The following is an 18,652-nucleotide window of genomic DNA, read 5'->3' as shown; positions in this document are numbered from 1 at the left end:
TATGATTAGTCCAACTGTCTTTTAGTTTTAATGTTTCACAAAAGTAGCATGTTAGCCATGATGACAAGGCACCTTCAAATACTATACTGGTAATGACTTTTTTGTGGCCCCAATTAAGACAAACAGTCTTACTAGACACTGATTTGTTTAGTCTTAAGAAGGAAAACTTTCAGATAAAAGACAAAGAAAATTGCATAATAATGTATGAACTGAGAGCCACTTGTATTGGAAAAACAAACAAAATAAGATTGCATTTTATATTTAAACAAGTGAATTGTATGATATGAGTCTAAAGCCTCAGTGAAAATTATTTCTTTTTCACAAATATGCACATTGAGCTCTGTGCTGGCCTTGAAGATGGAGTTCTGCAAAGCCTCCAAGCACCTCGGTAACACCACTTCTCTGAATTACATTAAACCAGTTGGGACATGATGAAAGAATGTAAGGTATAAACTCCTTGAGGGCCTGTGAGTCACCATCTAGAAAGGTTCTTGAAAGGGTAAGAACATTTTATAGTTTGATCAATAGGAGCCTGAGAAGTAGGCTTCAGGGTAAAGATAAGTTGAGGATTAAAAACTTTTAGAAACTTGAAGAATTGAATTACTATCCTAAGAAAGTTCCCAGGAAAAAAAAAGAGAGACAGATCTCAACCAGAAACATTTCCTCATGGTCAGAATTCAGCCAAAGTAGATTTGATGATAATTAGCCCTTATTATCCCAGCCCTAGTACAGAACTGTGGTGCACAGAGTTTTTTAGAGATCCAAGTATCTGCCATAGTAGTTTTGGGTACATACCAAGAGGAACTAAAGGATGGGGTTGCAGACTTCCAAATTAGAGCAACTTTTCCATAGAATACTTCATAGAAAAAGGTTCTCGTTCTGTTTTTCCAGCCAGAATGAACTTTTACTTTGAAAACTTATGAAACAATGATGCAATTGGGTTTTCCTCTCTCATTACTGTTATTTTAGTATAAGTTAACAAGCTACTGCATTAATGTGTTTAGAAGAATTTAGATTATGTTTGTAAAGGAGGCAGTCAGTTTAATGGTATAGCTACCGTTGCCAGTACAAAAGTGTAAGTAAAGGAGCCTGGCTAAGAATTTCTGAACTCAGAGCAGATTCTATGAGCTATTACCACTCCTTTGGCTTTTGCCCTGTCCTCAGAAAATTTGCAGAACCCTGCCATGAGGCGTGACTAAATAAAAACTCAGACTCCCAAGAACTCCTGTTTATGTGGTATACCCAGTGTGAGCAGATCAGAGTGCTAACTACTCTATGCCAAGTCTATGGAAATAACGGGCCTCTGTCCTGGGCAGCAGGGTAGATATGGTGACCATGAGGACAGGAGTGCTGGCAGGGAAAGGGAAAAGGTAGGCCCACTTGAGGACCATGCCCTTGGAGTTGGATTGCATCTAGCACAAAGCCCCTTTTCCATTTTTCCTATCTGGTTACCCAGAGTAGGCTCTGTATAGAGCATTCAATCAGAATTATGAGGCAAGTTGATTCTCTTGATGAGACACCAAAGAAAGAAAGCAGGAGACAACAAGGAGAAGAAATGAAGGAGGGAGAGTTGAGTAAGGTTGTCAGCTGAGCCTAGTTTGTTCCTCATCTTGTACCAGTCCCTTCTGAGCCTTGACTGGGCCTCATGCCTTCTTGTATTCTGCGATGGGTCCTCATCCACACCAAGAGCTGGCTAGCTTGCAGCCCAGCCCTACACCACGAGATATAAAGAGCCTGTAAATGAAGATTTTCTGTTCCTGGATCTGTTCCCCAGGTGAAGATGTGCATAGATAGATGAGCACCATGAAAACCAGTGTCTCCTCTTCCTGAGGAGCACCCACAGGGCCCTCACGGAGCATGGTGTGGCAGCTACTGCCCATGGGTTATCATAGGTTTTTTTGTTTTGCCACAAATATACATTTAGAGTATGTGGTAAAAGACCCACTTCAGAAAGACATAAGAATACCTCCATGCAAAGAACCAGAAAAAAAAAAAAAAAAAGAGATACTTCTGAGTTGAAATTAAGGTGCACACTCATTTATGAACACCAAGCCTGGAAAAGCTGAGGTTTCCCAATTTTAGAGGTCATGTCAAAATATTGAAGCTTTCCTTGGTCTCCTTAGATAGAAAACTCAGATTCCTCTCCTGTTTGGTGCTTCCTGCAGTGTATGATTCCCAGTTCAGGCTCTTCCTCTAACCCACCAATAGGAGAATAGTGCTATCCTGGCATATGTAGGTCTTTCTGGATAAACCAGTGAAACAGGTATCACAACTGCCCTTTTAAGAACCGAAGTTCACCTAACTTGGTTTCTAAGTCTGGGCCAGCCAAATGGTACTTTTACAGCCCCTCTTCCCAAACCATCCCTCTTAGGCAATCTTTCTCCTGAAATATTGTGTGTTTCTAATGGGGAGGAAAAGAAGTGAAACACCTTTTTGTGCAGGAATGCTCCTTTGTAAAGGCTGATTTTAGGCCTAGCAAAGATGCCTTCACAGAAGGCAGTCATCTGTGTAAGCCAGGCTGATGGTCTTTGAAATTGACCAAGGAATGTGGACATAGCTTTTCTTCAGGAAGGTTACTTTCTGCCCATGGATCTTACATTTCCATTAATCAAGATTAGTCCTTAAAAACAAAATGAAAAAACTGAAGGGAAAAGGAAAAAAATAAAAAATAAAAACAACTTCCTGTTCCATGCCTCAGGCAGTCTTCTTGTGTAAAGTAATCTGTGGCAGCTAGTCAGGTGTCTTGGTAGGAGTTTTCCTTTTGAACTCTGGCTGTGCAGCTTCTTAGAACCTCTTAAAGAAACACCCTACAGAGCTCCCATTTAGGCTTGCTTTTTCTGTACTGATGTCTCTGTCAGTTTCAGCTTCTTGTCTCAGATTTTTTAAAATGGGTCATTTTGGATGTGAAAAGTATATACATGGGCCCAAAGTGATGAGAGGTTTTCTTTCAGTCTGGAGAAGTTGTAACTTGTATAACTTGTATAACATGCTTCTGGATATGGGGAAATGAAGCAAAGACACCGTGCACGAGTTTTCCACATACAGTGCGTGCTCTTCCTCACGGAGCGATCCTTCACCCTTCTGCCACATTGCTCAACTGAAGATCCCAGGGCCTTTTATAACTGTTAGTCATTTTCAGGAATTGAAATGTAATGAAAGGATTGTTGTTCCCATTTATGGAGAAGTAAACTAAGGATGAAAGGAAAATTAGCATCAGAATTGATTCTCAGTTTTTTATTTCCGTCTTTAAATCAAACTGTATTCCTCCCCAAATTAAAAATGAGTTATAGCCACTTAATGAAAAATAATTCATTTGGAACATTGTACTGGTTAAATTTGCAGTTATTTTGAATAGTCAATGCAATACCTTGTAACTGAGTGTGTTTAGATTCTTAAAAAGAGGTGTGTTGAAAGAAAGTTTGCATCTAGCTTTCTCTCATGAATATAAATTTAGTGCAAGCCGCTGCTCTAAGGAGCTTTATGCAGTTAATTGACATTGCTTAATAAACAATTGAAAAAGTTAAGCATAACCTAGAAGTCATTTAGAACTATGAGTCACTTTCCTGGCAAGCCAATAAGGTAAGAGAATCTGGGTTGCAAAACAATTACTAGCCCAGCCTGAGGGACCCTGGAAATACATTACAGGTATCAGTTAAGAAAACAAAGCAGTGGTGTTTTACCACCGTGCAGAGCACAAGCTAAGGTTGCTAACCAAACAAAATAACTTTATACTGACAATGCCAATTTTTACATTTGTTTCAGAACAAGGGACGCTCAAACTACCAGAGGTAAGATTAATATTTAAAAATTTTTATATAACCTTTGCATTTCAAGTTGTTTGCTAACTTAAGCAGGATTGAGCTTTTATAAAGGTAAATGTGCCTTTTAAGATGAATAGAAAGAAACAGAAATAGAGGGAGCAACCAAGTGCGTGTGAATGAAACGCACAAGTTAAATCAGAGGAATTTTTCACAGTCACTTTCCAAAGGCCTTAGGTAGAAGGAAAATGTGAATATTTATTCTGTGAATATTTATTCTAAGACTGTGTGTAAAATGGGACACTTGGTACAGAGGGAAGGATGGCCCTCATTCCAGGAAGTTGGTAGATGTGTCCCTTGTCACAAAATGTTATGTCACTGCCCAACATTTGCCAGTACTGAAAATTCTAACATTGTTTATCTAAGGATATGGTTTCATGTTTCTAGTAGTTTTTCATTTGAATGCAAACATGATTAGTATCATGTCCTATTGATCCAATGAAGATCTGATAACATTTCCTTTTGGTTTAACAGAGTCTAACTCCTAATGGCTTAGAAGTATGTGATTGCTGTTACCTCTCAGAAAAGAATTACTGAAAAAAATACAAAAGAGTGAAAACTATGGCAGATTTCACACAACCATTGCCTTGGCCTTCAACCAAAAGTAAAAAATTTCCTACCTGACCCCCAAAAAACTATCATAGCAAAAACACACACAGACACAAAAAGTAGCATAGAAAAGTGAAACAAAATGTGTGTGATTAGTTATGTGAACCGAAAGTATAGTAATATGAGAATTTCAGAATAAAAGAATGACAAAAGTTATTGTTTACCATTTATTTTAACATGTTTAATGATTACCTCTCTTTAAATGTGGTATATTAGTATTTTCTTAATAAGCTAGCATTTGTAAAGTTGGTACAAATAATGAAAAATACAGCAAGATGTCATGAAAGGCGCACTTGTTTCTATTTTTTGGCATAAATGCGTAATTTGTACATATAAAGTATCAAGAGTGTGATATAAAGAAGCTTATGTTATACACATCTATTCAGTGTGTCAGTTTACTGTGTAGTTTAGAATCTAGAGTCTAGATCAAGGAATGCAGAACCAGATAAATAATGTTTTTAAAAATTAGCCACATACGTTTTTTTAGGGATAAAATAAATTAACCTAAAATTTCTTTTAGTGTTTTGGTGACAGGTGAGATTTTCCACCAGGGCTTTCAAGATTCTTCCAGCAGTGCCAGTGATCTTGCAAAGGAGCCTTCTTTCACTTACTCTCTTGTGTTGTTAGATTATTGAGACAGATACATTGCAGAGCTCTAAATTGAACTCAGTGTTACTAAACATTTATCCTATTAGATATATGTATTATTTTTTCCAAGGAAGATAGTTTTGTTTAATTTTAATTAAATAATGTGAAGTGGGTGTATTTACAGAAAGAAAGTGTGTTAATAAGAAGTGGTTAATAGTTTTCTCATATTAAATACTCTCAGGTACTTTTATACTCTTAAAAATTACACAGAAGCCTATTATGAAAGTAATTAATTTTCACATTGATTTTTTTTTAATATAGCATCAGTGCTTTTTCGCTTAACTTTTGAAGTATAAGTGTAATTTTTATTTAATGTGTGACTCTGCTGATAATCTACTTTGGATGGAGAATTGTAACAAGCTCTTATACTGGACAATTTGGAAATTTTAGTTTAGTTTAAGGAAGAAATGTAGCAAAAGAATGTTAAGAAGCATCTTTCACCCCTTACCGGATGTGTTTACTCTCCAAGGCAGATGTTTATATGGTGCTCAGAAGTCTTCCTACAAGTAAATGATGAAGCAGTTTTGTGAGCTCTGTGATTTTACTTTTTATCCCTTTCATCAGGACCTTCTTTTTCTCCATGTACCTGTTCATAGTCCTCTTCTATTTCCCTTTCAATAGCTATGATTGTGAACTTTTTGTTTTTTACTTTATTCTCAAGGTAGGTCAGTTTTCAGTAGCCACAGGATCCATGGCCCTCCATAACAATACCTGGGATGTCCATCTCACATCCCATTCTGGAGTGGACCTTCAGAAAGCCCCTCTGGCTGCAAGCAGCATGTTTATTATGACATATCTATTTTGCTACCTTAAATCCATTCCTTAACACATGTTAAAATAGGTAGAAGAACCAAAGCCAGGTTCCATAGAGAAAATGAAACTGTGCTTATTTTCTTGGTAAAATCAAAGAGAGAATTAGTTTTTTTCTTAAAAACTCAAGAAGAGAGAGAGATTCTTGGATGATAGACAAAGGTTTTTTTGTTTGTTTTGTTTTTGTGAGAAAGAATTAATAGGTAACAAGGCAAGAAATAGCTACTAAGTGCTTACAAAATTAGGATTTTATTCCTCCTACTTTGAGGTAGATTGGAGGAGACTGAGAGGCTTCTAAAGACTGATTCTCATGGTCCTGTGGTGCTGTAACTCGGAGCTCCCAGGGGCAGCTACTAGATGTGCCCTCATCTCTTTCCCTCCTCTTCCTGCTGAGGACAAGGGCCTGTTCAGCTCTGTCCTAGGCTTTTAAGAATAAGGGTTGGGGAGGGGAGTATGTGGGACAAGGATGACAGAATGACAATTGAAGTTTTTTTGTTTGTTTGTTTGTTTGTTTTTTAACAATGCAAAATACTTTTTAGGTTCATTTACAGTATAGTACATCTCAAACTCTCCAAATGCACTTGGTCTAAGTAGCTGAACTTCTCTCCTGTTTTGTTGTTGTTGTTTTCTTCTTAAATACTCCAGGTCATAGTTTGTTCTACTGCCCACCCCTTCACGTAGAAAAGTTTCTGTTTTCAGGGTGACTGGTTTTCAATGACTTTTTCAGGAGTAAGAACCCAAAACATAAGCGGTAAGACACTAACTTAGCAGAAGAATTTATACTTTGTGTGAATTTAAACATTCAAAATACCGTGAGGTTAATAACAATGATGATAATAATAAGCTATTACTTAATTCTTACCATTTGGCAGGAACTATGCCAAGCACTTAGCATAAATTCTTACTACAAACTCTGTGAGGTAGGTGCTGTTATTATTTCCATTTTATAGATGAGAAAACCGAAGCACAGAGATGTAAACTAACTTGTTCATATCATGGCAAGTGGTAGTATATGAATTTGAACTTAGGTAGTTTTATTCTGAAAACCATACTCTAGTAATTGCACTGTGTTGCCTCTTTTAATCCTAAACTCAAGGTAATGTAGAGTTGTTCACATCTCTGATTCTCTTTTTCACATTTTAAGTTTATAGTTTCTAAATAGTACTAGTGTAGGGATTTTAGGAATCAGACCAAAAGGTGAAATTCCTTTCTTGCCTTCCAAGAACTTTGCCAGTAGAACGTAGAAGATCAGTAGAAGGACAGCACCTGTTGTACACTAGGAAGGTGGTGGGATATGTAGGAAGTAAATAATGGCAAAGATACTTACTATTATATATTTTCCTGTTGAAAATATTGTCACTTGTGTTGTCCAATGTCCTTCATATAAAGAGCTCCAAAAGCAAAAAAAATTATAGAACTTCAGGTAGAAAAGAGTTTTCTTTGAAAGCAGTTTTCCTTCATGTTATTAGATATGAATCTGTAACTCATCATGCTTCCTCTTTTTAGTGCCTTGGCCACCAAAACCCTCAGAGCAACATTTTCTTCTCGCTCACAGTGACTCACTTGACAATAGTTTTTCCAGGACAGCTTCCATCCTGCTCACCATAGCTTCAGTGCTGATTTTTATGATCCTGTTAGTCTTTTACAAATCAATTTTGAAAGTAGTTGGGATCAAAACAGAAATTACATTTAAAAAATTTCTCCCATTTGTAGTTTATCTGGGTACCCTGAGAGTCTGTTTGGTATGGCTTTGAGGCCCTTTGGAAGGTGAAAGACCAAATTTCACACATTTAATGTGGGAATGAAAACAACAGAAGGAACCTTGAGAAAAAGTCATGGCTAATGTATGCTCAGCAAAGCCAGGTGTGCTCAGAATGAAACCAAGTCTCCACACACAGGCACATAAAAAGCAGGTTGCTTTTGTGAAAATTTGAATTATGTGGTAGCCATAGATAGCATTTCAGCTAGTTGTATAATAAAAAGTGAAAATTAAGTCCTTCTTAATTAGTGAGATTACCATAATTATTAGGTGGGAATAAATATAATGCTTGTGAAATCAGGTGTGTATCCATGCATTTTCAAAGACTTAAAATCTCTTGCTTTGCATGTCATCTGTGATTTCTGTAATGCAGTTTTTCTTATGGATTTCTTTTCTGTAATATGAATTCATTTGTGAGTGCATGTCTGTCTTATTTTTTTAAAGTATACGTATACAACTGGTCCATAATGAAAGCACTATTCTCATTTAAGTGTTTGCTAAAATTGGAGCTTCAGATCTTTGTTTTGAGGTTGTAAACCTTCTTCAGTCTCTGGTCTGTCAGGCCTCAGAAATAGCTGAGTTAGAGTTTTAGGAGATCTGTTTAAGGCTATTGCTCATATGCTTTGCTGGGAACATTTTCCAACCAAGAATGGCTACCTGGGCTTTGTTCTCCTATTTCCTGGAGTCACTCCAAGTTTTTTAAAAAATTGAGTCACATTATCTAGAGTTGGCAAACCAAAAGATTTCTTTTTCTTAGTATTATATCAACAAATGTAATGATGCTCAAGCAGAGAAACAAAAAGATTAAATTATAAAAACAAACTTTTCCATTGAAACATAATTGATTATACATATTTGTGGGATACAGAGTTGGCTATCAATACTTGTGTACAATATGTGATGATCAAATCAGGATAATTAGCATATTCATCATTCAAAACGTAATCACTCTTTGTGTCCATTAACCAATTTCTTGCTGATTGGTTAAAAACCAACTTTAACATCAGGTTGATCAAATTTAGTCATACATTTAATTGGAACAAGTGCAGCATTCATTGATCCTCCAAAGTGTCAGAAGTAATAATGCAAAATCACTAACACACCTTTGTTTTATTTTGTTTTTCCTTTCTGCACAGAAACGGACCAATGGACTCCGAAGAACTTCCAGACAGGTGGATCCAGGTGTGTTTCTGATTATACATCCTATAATCACAACTTCAGTTAAGCGATTATGAAAGTGTATGGGAATTGCTCTAGAAAGTCAGGTGTGTTGTTGGCCTTTGTTCCTCGCAGTTTAGTATATGATGTTTGACCATGAGGTGATGATGTGAAGTGTAAATCATTCACATGAGTAACCACCAGTACCCTGCTCTTTCCACAGTCATCAATTGAGCTGCTTATTTGCTTTCTAAACAGCCTCAGGGTGCCTGGTTAATGCTAACATATTCAGCACCTTTCCCCTGCTCTCTCCTAAATCTGGTACAGAAATCACCCAGCAAGCTGGCACTTAAAAATAGCATTTTCTAAGGGAGTAGGGGAGAGTGTAAACCAAATAACTGGTATACCCTCGCCGTTTGGGAAAATTTCTTCATCCTGTATCTATACTGTTTTGTAACAGAAGCATGGTTTTAAGGACTTTGTGAACAAGTTTCCTCTCTGGAGACTAATTATTTGTCTGCAGAAAACATTCAGTTGTTTTCTGTTTACCACTGTGAGGTTTTGCCCTGTTGTTATGTTAGTGTAATTATTTTTTTTATCCATTAAGCAATGCCTTCCACAGTTTAATTACCAAAAATTTTCTTATATATGTGATCCTATCATTGTGGGTAAAAGGCATTCCCAGCTCAAAGATTCCAAATATATGACTTTGATAATAAATCAAGTGGAACATGAAATAGAGTAGCCTTGCTGGAATATAATCTGGATTATGTGTTTTGTTTTATCGTCATCAGCAGTGTTCACCTAGATGTAAAGTTTAGTTTTCAAAGCATTATAGCTTTTAACTGAAACCACACCCATGGTAGCAATGCCAGTTTATGGGCTGTTTGAAATTTATAGGAGGTTTGTTGCTTCTGGCTAGAAACTGCCTCACTTGTGTTCTGAGATCAGTTTGAGTCTTTTAACTACAGAACAAAATTGAGGCCATTAAAAAAATAGGGGTTCTGGTTTCTTTCTTTCTTTCTTTTTTCCCCCTTTGTCTGGTTTACTTTTTAATAGTTCTGACTTTCCCAAGACAATACTCTTTGCACAGGACTCTGCAATAATATTTAGAAGTGACTTTCGTTTGGTAGTAGTGTAATATGATCGTTTTTATTTTGTATGAGTTGTATTTCTATTTCAGAAAATTATCTAACCTTTACAAATGTTATTTAAAAATTATTTTTTTCTTTCTCCTCTGGGCACTTTTATTTAGTCCATTTTTCCTCAGGGAAATTCATTTCTATACCTATTGTGTGTCTGTAGGAACACATTTGATTCTTAACAATTTATTTTAGAGCCAGAATTATCTAGGATTCCTTAGATTATTTAAAGGAAAATATAGTGAATTCACAGATTCTAAGTATGGCGGAGTAGACCAATAGTAAAATAAATTAATATACTCCTTTATCCTAAAGGTGGTGGCTTTGTATAGGTACAACTCTTCTGGTATTTCTATTTGTCCAAAGGTTTTCAAACTTCATGAAGAATAAGCTCTCAAGTACAAAAGAAGTGCTGCTGTATGTTATGTTTGTAAGAACACATATAATAATTTTCCATTAGGTATAATAAATATATGTAAGTGAAATGGAAAATTTCTCATTTTTCCACATTTTTGGAAACGCAGATAATTGATGATCTTGCCTGATGAACTGCTGATATGGTAACTAACACTCATTTCTTCCTGTAGCTTATCTTTTGATTTAGGCTTGGATTTTGTCTTTAGTGTTGGTTGACTTTTGCATCCCTACCTTTTTTTGCTGGCAAGTTGCAATGCTTTTTTGATCAGGTTAACCTTTGCTTGATGACTGTCTTGCATTGAACCTGATGTGGCTGTTGTTTAGCAGTAAAACTGAGGCTGCGTGGACAAAGTGCTTCCAACCCGCATTATTTGATGTTAGTGGAAGTTCCTTTGATTTTTTTCTCTTCTAGCTAATTTAGTTGACATCTCCAAGTGCCACTAATGACTGCTTTCCAGGGCCTCACACAAGGTGGTTTATAGAAAAAAAAAAACTGATTAAACAATTTGGGAGGCCAGGTGTAACCACTACATCAGGTCCAAATTTCAGAACCATGTACAAAGGTAAATTATATATCTTCTAAAGGAACTTAATGAATAGTTCTGTGGGTAGTAGGAACATAAGTATTTTTTATGAGAATTAGTGGCTATATACTTTTTCTGTATGTATTGACTCTCTTGCTCTTTAAATTCCTCTTTCTGGTGTTCTAATGAAACAAGGCAAGTCTAGTGGTGGGAAGCATGCCTCTGAGCCACATTGCCTGGGTTTGGTACAGACTTAGCTGTTTACTTGCTGGTTAACCTTCAGCAATTTGCTTCCTCTCTCTGTGCTGTAGTTTCCTCATTTGTAAAAGGAGACTAATAATAGTACCTAGTTTACAAAGTTGCTGTGGGCATTAGATAAGTTAATACATGTGAAGTACTTTTAAAAGTGCCCAATATGTAGTAAATGCTTAATGGAAGCAATTATTGTACTAATTGGTTTGTGTTAGATTATGTTATTTAATAATGGACATTTTGTCATGTGAAGGAGAATCAATAATATTTGCCAGTAATTTCTTTGCAAACAGACCCTGAATTTTATGTTGAATTTCCATTGAAGCAAGAGGTTACATAATCAGTCATTTTCAGATTTGCCATTAGTCCTTGCTTACCTAATGTCTTTTATGATTTTTGGTTGTTTTTACCAATAGACACAACAGTGCTGGTTGAGAGATTTTTGGTGAAATTATTAGTTTGAGATTGCAATAAAGAAACAAAGAAAGAAAAACCTCCACAGTTGAAAATGTATATTATGGAGTTCTATAAGGGTATTTCAAAAAGTTTGTGGAAAAAATAGAAGTAAAACATAATATGAATCTTTCCATAGTTTATAAACTTTTTGAAGTACGCTTGTATTCAAACCTAAGAAAGATGTGAGCTGTAGGTTTGCATTGTGGCTTATTAGCACATTTAGAACATTCACTCATTATTAGTAATTGTGGTTAATCTTTATAGACAATACTTGCAAATGGCTTTCCTCTTTAGTTTATTTTTTTTGTCTTCTATTGTGTGCTAAGGAATTTATCAACTTATAATCTTGACTGCTTTTATAAATATATTTATGTGTTAGATGCTAATTCTGGTAGCTCTTTTGGATTTCTTAAATATAGCAGGGTATTTTCATCAGTTTGTACTTTGCTTCCTGAGACAGATGTTGGTATCAGGAAAATAACACTTGTAGCAGACAGATCAATTATTTCAGGAACACGGAGGTGCTAGGCCTTTTTCAAGAACATGAGATCATAAATCTCAAGAAAATCTGAGCACTGTTGTAATATTTTTCACCTAAAGTGGCACTCAAGGTCAGAGTTACCAATTAAATTTTAATACTGAGCTTTAAAAATTTCCTTCTATCTAAGTATAGCAGATACAAGATTTATTTCGGTTTGCATGTGGCAACTCTGTATACCAGGGCATGTGTTTTTATTGAGTCCAGTTTTTTAGACTATTGAAAAATTGTCTTATATTTGTGGAACTTGTAGCATTCTATATTTAAGTCCACAGTCACTAGCTTTTAAAAAATTCAGGCCATTGTTCTGTGTTGTGCTGCCTAAAGATTAGGTGGAGTAATTGGGAAATGTTTAGGTAGCTCACTCCCTTTCTGATCTTCTTATTCATGTGATTTGTGATAACCTTGAATAAAAATGCACAGATAGTGGTTTAATTGATAAAAGCTCTTTCTGAGAGCTCTTACTTCTCACGTGCTCATTGTTAAACCCTTGATTACAAAGAGATACATGTGGCTTAGAAACACTGTCTTTTCTTATTCACCAAGGAGATACCTTACTGTTTGTTACCAGAGACATCTTCAGAAAGATGATCACTTTCTCTTTCAGGTGGATAGGGTTGATATATAACACCGTTCCTATTTGTTCTTATATGAATAAAGGAATTCAAGAAATTTTTCTTTTGTTACCAACTTCATGTCTTACATGACATTAAGCACAGCAATGTCAATTATAAAACCTGGTTCCTCTCCACAAGGAATTTATAGTCTACCTAGGAAAGGAATGGATACAGGCACAAAGCTTTGATTATATAAATGCATGTATATAAATGTACATATAAGACATTTTAATATTATATACTTTTGTGTGTGTGCGGCTGGCTGGTGCATATATACATTTTATATACAGATCCATTATGGTATGGCATAGTATATTAAAAACAATCAGTGAATAGTATGGCTGGCCAGTTAGTTCAGTTGGTTAGAGTGTGGTGCTGATAATACCAGGGTCTAGAGTTAGATCCCTGTACTGGCCAGCTTCCAAACAAACAATTAGGGAATAGTCATAAACATTTAAAAAGATGTATAATTAGATAGTACATGCAAAAAAGCAAAATGATTTGGAAAAGACAAGCAAATGTGGGCTTAAATTGCTTTTAAACTGGGTTATGTATATTTTCATTTATATAAATAAAAATTTTGTTATGCTGGTTTATGTATTGAATTACAATTTAATACAGTTCTACTTAGCGTTTTACTTTCAAAGGATTGCTAAATTCATTTCAAATCTAAACAGAATTACTGGTTTCTTTTAGATTTGCTTTTAAACATAGTATCAGTTTGCCCAATAGAAAAATTTTAACTTTTAGTTTCCAAATAGAAAAAATTGATAGGAAGAATAGCAACCCAGTATTTTTAAAATCACTTATCTAAAAATACATTTTTTTTAAATGAGGGAGACAAATGTATGTTCTTGAAGGTGTTCATAAACGAGCTTTTGTCTATAATAAATGAGTAATAAAGTCTTCATAGATTATAATATTTCCATATTGATCAGTCAAACCTACTTCTGTCTTTTTTGTCACCTCCACAACTAATTTCTCATCAAATACAAATCCTAATCTAAATATTGGGAGTATAATTGTAAATGTGTAAAAATATATTTCACATTGAAAGCAATGAACTTGAAAAAACTGGGATAGGAGAACCCAGTGATTAAGATTCATTGCAGAGAAATGAGAAATCCAAGCTGTGAACGAATTCTGGGGAGCATGCTCTGGTTTTTAAAATAGCTGTTTTTTTTTTTTTTTTTTTTCCTCAAGCTTCTATTTAACTATGGACAATAAGACTTGTTTTGCACTAAGGCAGTTGATTCCCTTGTAGTTATTTTAAGGACTGCCTTTCTAATTCTCTTTACCATGATAACAGATTTCTGAAATGAGCATCATAATCCCTTGCTCACATCTTTTTTGGCTTGAGGAAGATGTATTTCTCCCTTTCAAGGCTCATTCTGAGTTCACGAAGGATCACTACCGCTGTTGTGTTGCAGGACTCTACACACTTTGTCAAGCCAGTCTTTTATATTCCTCGAGTACCTTCAGAATAGGAATAAAGTGAGGTGAATATTCAAAGATGTACATGGGGGTGCTTTTAGATGTGAAACACAGCATCAATAATGTGATTACTGAAATAACAAAACACTTGGATTGTTATATGCAGAACTTACATCTGGGTCATTTTTCTACTTCTAACATAATTTCTGTTACTATAGTAAATATATCTTTAGAAGATAAAGTATGTATTTATTAAATATTTGGAAAAAATTCTGAAAAGGAAGTCTTGAACGTAGTGTGCTACTTTGAACATTTATCATCAATAAAAAGTGTTTCTTACTTAGAAGATCAGGTATGGTCTGGGCTTCCTTTGCTGTATCTATGGCCATACTAGTCTAACACTACTCTACTAACAAGCAAACAAACAAAAAAAAAACCAATATGCAATGTAATGCTAAGTAGACAAAGAAACCAGAAACTTCTTACAGGCCAATAACCTCTGAGAACCAGGTGACCGTGTTTCAAAGGTTAGGTCTGAAGTAGATTAAATTAAAGGAACCAATTGGGTAGAAACTTATTGGCTTCCAGTAACAGTATTTGATGCAAGTGATAAAGTAATCCTTAATATCATAATAGTTTATGATCTTATTAATACAACAGTTGTATATACAAATAGTGACAGTGGTTATCAGATTAAGTAGAATATTGGAATACAGTTTGTGGAGCTTCTGTCAAAATGACTCATATTGGCAATTAGTTATCTTTCAGTATATCCAAATTAAGTTCATTTTTAAAATGTTAATTTAAATGAAAAAGCTTATGTTAGGTTTTTATAATTGTGTTTACAGATCACTTTTCTTTTGAGACTAACTCATTATTTTCTGTATTGCTATGAGGAAGTTTTCCTGCCTCTGAGGAACTTGGGATTTTGTTGGAGATAATACCTACAAACACAGCATGTCAAACAGTAATACAATGCACCTTAAGATGAACCACCAATGTGCCTGGGTATAGGTTATGAATGGTGTAGTTGACTACAAAGACAGATGAGGGAGAATACATCACAGACTGAAGAAGGGCACAGGGCAGGGAGACAAAATATCTAACAGGTACATCAGTAAAAGTAAATTTACTAGAACTACAGATGTTTAAATGAAGTTACCAGTCTGTTACTGGGTTTGGGTCAATTCAGTTATCAGTCAGTATGCTTTTGTTTGTCAAGTGACATAAATACTTTTCAAACTAGTTTAAGGGTGGAAAAAAGTGGGGATTGTACTAACTTAGGTAACTGGGAATTCCAGAGTGTGTTGGCTTAAGGCAGAGTTGGATCCAGGGGCTCAACTGATACCTTCAGGGTTCAATTTCTCCGTGTGTCTCAGTTCTCCTTTCTTTGTTGACTTCTTGTCAACAGGCACCTCAGGCAGGTTTGTCTCATTTGGAGGCAAAGCTGTTCATTAGAAACTCTTAAGTATGCGTTGTCCCCACAGCTACTGAACCCAGAGAAAACAGAACACCCCCTTTCCAGTAAATCTAGCAAAAACCCCAAGGAGGGCTTTAGTTGGTCTGGCCTAGAACATATGCTCACCTCTAAAGCATTTGCTGCAGCCAGGGTGCCCTGGGATTGGCCAGTCAGGCTTCTGTGCCCACTTCCAAAATGGGGAGTAAGGCTGACCTAGCCTGTTCACATGCAGTTTGTTTTCTGTAATTCTGTGTTTACAAAAGAATGGGGGAAGGAAAAAGGAAAGCTTGGTTTGAGCAGATTATAAGGTACATTTGTTATTGCATACAACAATTTTCAGAGGTTTCATCCTTGGACATACTGTGCTTGGGTTTTCCATCTCACCTACCTTGTTCTTTTTCCTTTTGTAGGATCTTCTATTTAATTGTTTTCTAGTATCAAAAGAGATAAATCTACATGAATGTACCTAAAATAGGAACTAGTGATTTTCAACAAAGGCTTATCCCAACTGGTAGTTTGGTTTGCAGCGATGCCAAGAAAAGAACAGTTTTCTTGCCACACAATTGATTTTCTTGTTACCTTGTCATTGTTCCTAAAATACCAGATTGATATTCTAGGCCACAACCTGCCTCTGTGGCAATAATGGAATAATGAGGAAAGAAAGAGATGGAGAGATCTTTCTTAGTTTTGTCTGTATTCAGCACTTTCACTCACATCAGCATTTTTAATTGCCGGAGGCAGCCCTGTGCAGTGTTTTAGACCGGAGGCTGTACAGTGGCATAGATCTGGGTTCGTGTCCTGTCCTTCCACTTACTAGTTGTCTAATCTTGGGCAAGTAAACCTGTTTTATTATCTCTACAATGGGGGTAATAGTAGCAGCCACCTCCTATTGTCATTACGAAGGTTAAATGAGATAATAGATAAAGCATTTCTCAACAAAGTTTAGCACATAGTAAGTGCTCTGCAACGCATGGTGGTAGTGATGGTTGTTACTAATAAATATGCACACCTGTGTTAGTTTTCTATGGTTATTGAATAAGCTTAAAACATAAATTTAGCAGCTTAAAGCAAGACACACTTATAACCTCATAGTTTTTGTTGGTCAGAAATCTGGGCATGGCTTAGTTGGGTTCTCTGTTTCAAGGTTTCTCACAAGGCCTCACTTAAAATGTTGGTCTGAGCTGGATCTCATTTGAAGGCTTAACTGGGGAAGGGTCCACTTCCAAACTCATTTATGTATATTCTGTTCCTTTTGGGCTGTTGAATTGAGGGCTTCCACCCCTGACAGTTGGCCAGCTGTCCTCAGTTCTTTGCTATGTGAGCCTTCCCAACATGGAGTGTGCAAGCCAAGAAGGCAGTAGGGTCTCCTAGCAAGATGGAAATTAAAATCTTACATGAAACAATCACAGAAGGAAGTCCCAGAATCTTTGCCATATTCTATTAGCTAGAGGAAAGCACAGATCCTGCCCACATACAGGGAAGGGGATTACACAAGTATGTAAATACTGGGAGGCAGAGATCATTGAGGTTTTTCAGCAGAGGGATCCAAAGCTCTGAGAAGTAAAGTAATTTTCCCAAAATCACACAATACTTGGTGGGTGCCAAACTTGATTGTCATGTTTGGCTCCAGAGACCTTATTCTTCTAGAGATCTTCTATGCACCCTGCTTATGCCAAGCTTTGGACAAGCTTATTTTCTGTAGTCTAGCTGTATAGTACAGTGTAAATTAGCAGTGGGATCTGCTGTTTTGCAAAGTTCATTAGTGGCTGCTGTTACCAAGCAGATTTCTGTGTGATTTTATTTTATGCATTGTTAATTTTGGAAATGTTAATCTGAAATTGCTACAGTATTTCAATTAATTTGGACGATTAAAACTTAGCACCAGAAGAATCCCTATCAGAAGATAAGGCAGCTAATTAGAGGTTCTGAAACAAACAACTGTAGACACTGGCACTGAAACATGCTGGGTGGATGACACCCAGCAGAACTCACTCTGCCTAACTGTTTTGAAATGGAAAGAATGATTTTTGGCAGTCTAAATATTAAACTTGAACGCAGTTAACTTTTTAAAAAAAGCTATTTTAAGGAGTTAACTGTTTAAATTGATGTATAAATTTTAAATATTATGCAGTTCTGAAAAACTGCCTTTGGGTTATTTTGCAGTGTTGTCTTTTGGATATCTATAGCAGTTATCTAGAAATACAAAAATACAACAGGAATTAGTTGTCCAAGTATTATTTAAAGGCAAGACAGCATATACCTTTTTTTTTTTTTTTTTTTTTTTTTTTAGTATTTGACCTTATTTGATAAATTAGAGTTTTTCATTTTGAAAAAGATTATTTTAAAAAATTCAGATAGCATAAGGAAGTATAGAAAAGTTCCCTGGACAAATTGCCTGTAATCCTCTCACTCAGTTAATCACCCTTTACACTTTTATTTTGTGGTACATTTTTTTTCGTAGTGCTTTTTTTCTTTGGGTATAGCCCCATGTTTATAAAATGTTGGCATTTTTAATTTGGCATTCTGCTTTTATCACTTAACTTTGTTTCACGAGCATATTTGTTTATTCATTCAGCCGTTTGACAAGTATGCAGACTTGGTGCTGAGTTTATAAGAATGAGCAAGATATGTATTCCCTCACACAGCACACAGTGCTGTGGAGCAAAGGTAATAGCAAAGATCGGAGATCAGGTAAATACAGGGGGCCATGCTTAAAAGAGGCACAGGCTGTAGATAGGTAGACATCAGGAGTGATGTCTTAACTGAAACCCAGGATATGAGTAGGGGGTTGACAGAATATGAATGGAGACAAGAGGTTGCAGGAGAGGGACGACTTTCACTAAGGCCCTGAGTTGGAGAAAGCACAGAATGGCTAGGGTTTGAGAGGGGGAGCTGTGTATGATGAGAACTGAGAAGCAACCAAGGCAAGATTTTTGTTAATCTGCATCAAAAAATTCGACTTTATGACTAAGAGCAGTTTGAGCCTTTGAAGGTTTTTAACTAGAGAAGTG

At 35.9% G+C, this 18,652-nt stretch overlaps 1 protein-coding gene across 1 annotated transcript in view; it reads left to right on the top strand.

Moving 5' to 3' along the window:
• The window catches only part of VAV3 (vav guanine nucleotide exchange factor 3), a 350,390-nt gene that overhangs the window by 237,390 nt on the left and 94,348 nt on the right, over positions 1–18,652 (top strand). Inside the window, exons 18-19 of the mRNA XM_063105113.1 lie at positions 3,763–3,788; positions 8,781–8,826. Coding sequence (XP_062961183.1) covers positions 3,763–3,788; positions 8,781–8,826 — 72 coding nt within the window. The remainder of the gene's footprint in view (positions 1–3,762; positions 3,789–8,780; positions 8,827–18,652) is intronic.

This window comes from Cynocephalus volans, chromosome 8 (genome assembly GCF_027409185.1).
Source record: "Cynocephalus volans isolate mCynVol1 chromosome 8, mCynVol1.pri, whole genome shotgun sequence".
Classification (NCBI taxonomy): domain Eukaryota; kingdom Metazoa; phylum Chordata; class Mammalia; order Dermoptera; family Cynocephalidae; genus Cynocephalus; species Cynocephalus volans.
The sequence above is the reverse complement of the archived record's forward strand: the minus strand, read 5'-3'. Positions and strand labels throughout refer to the sequence as shown.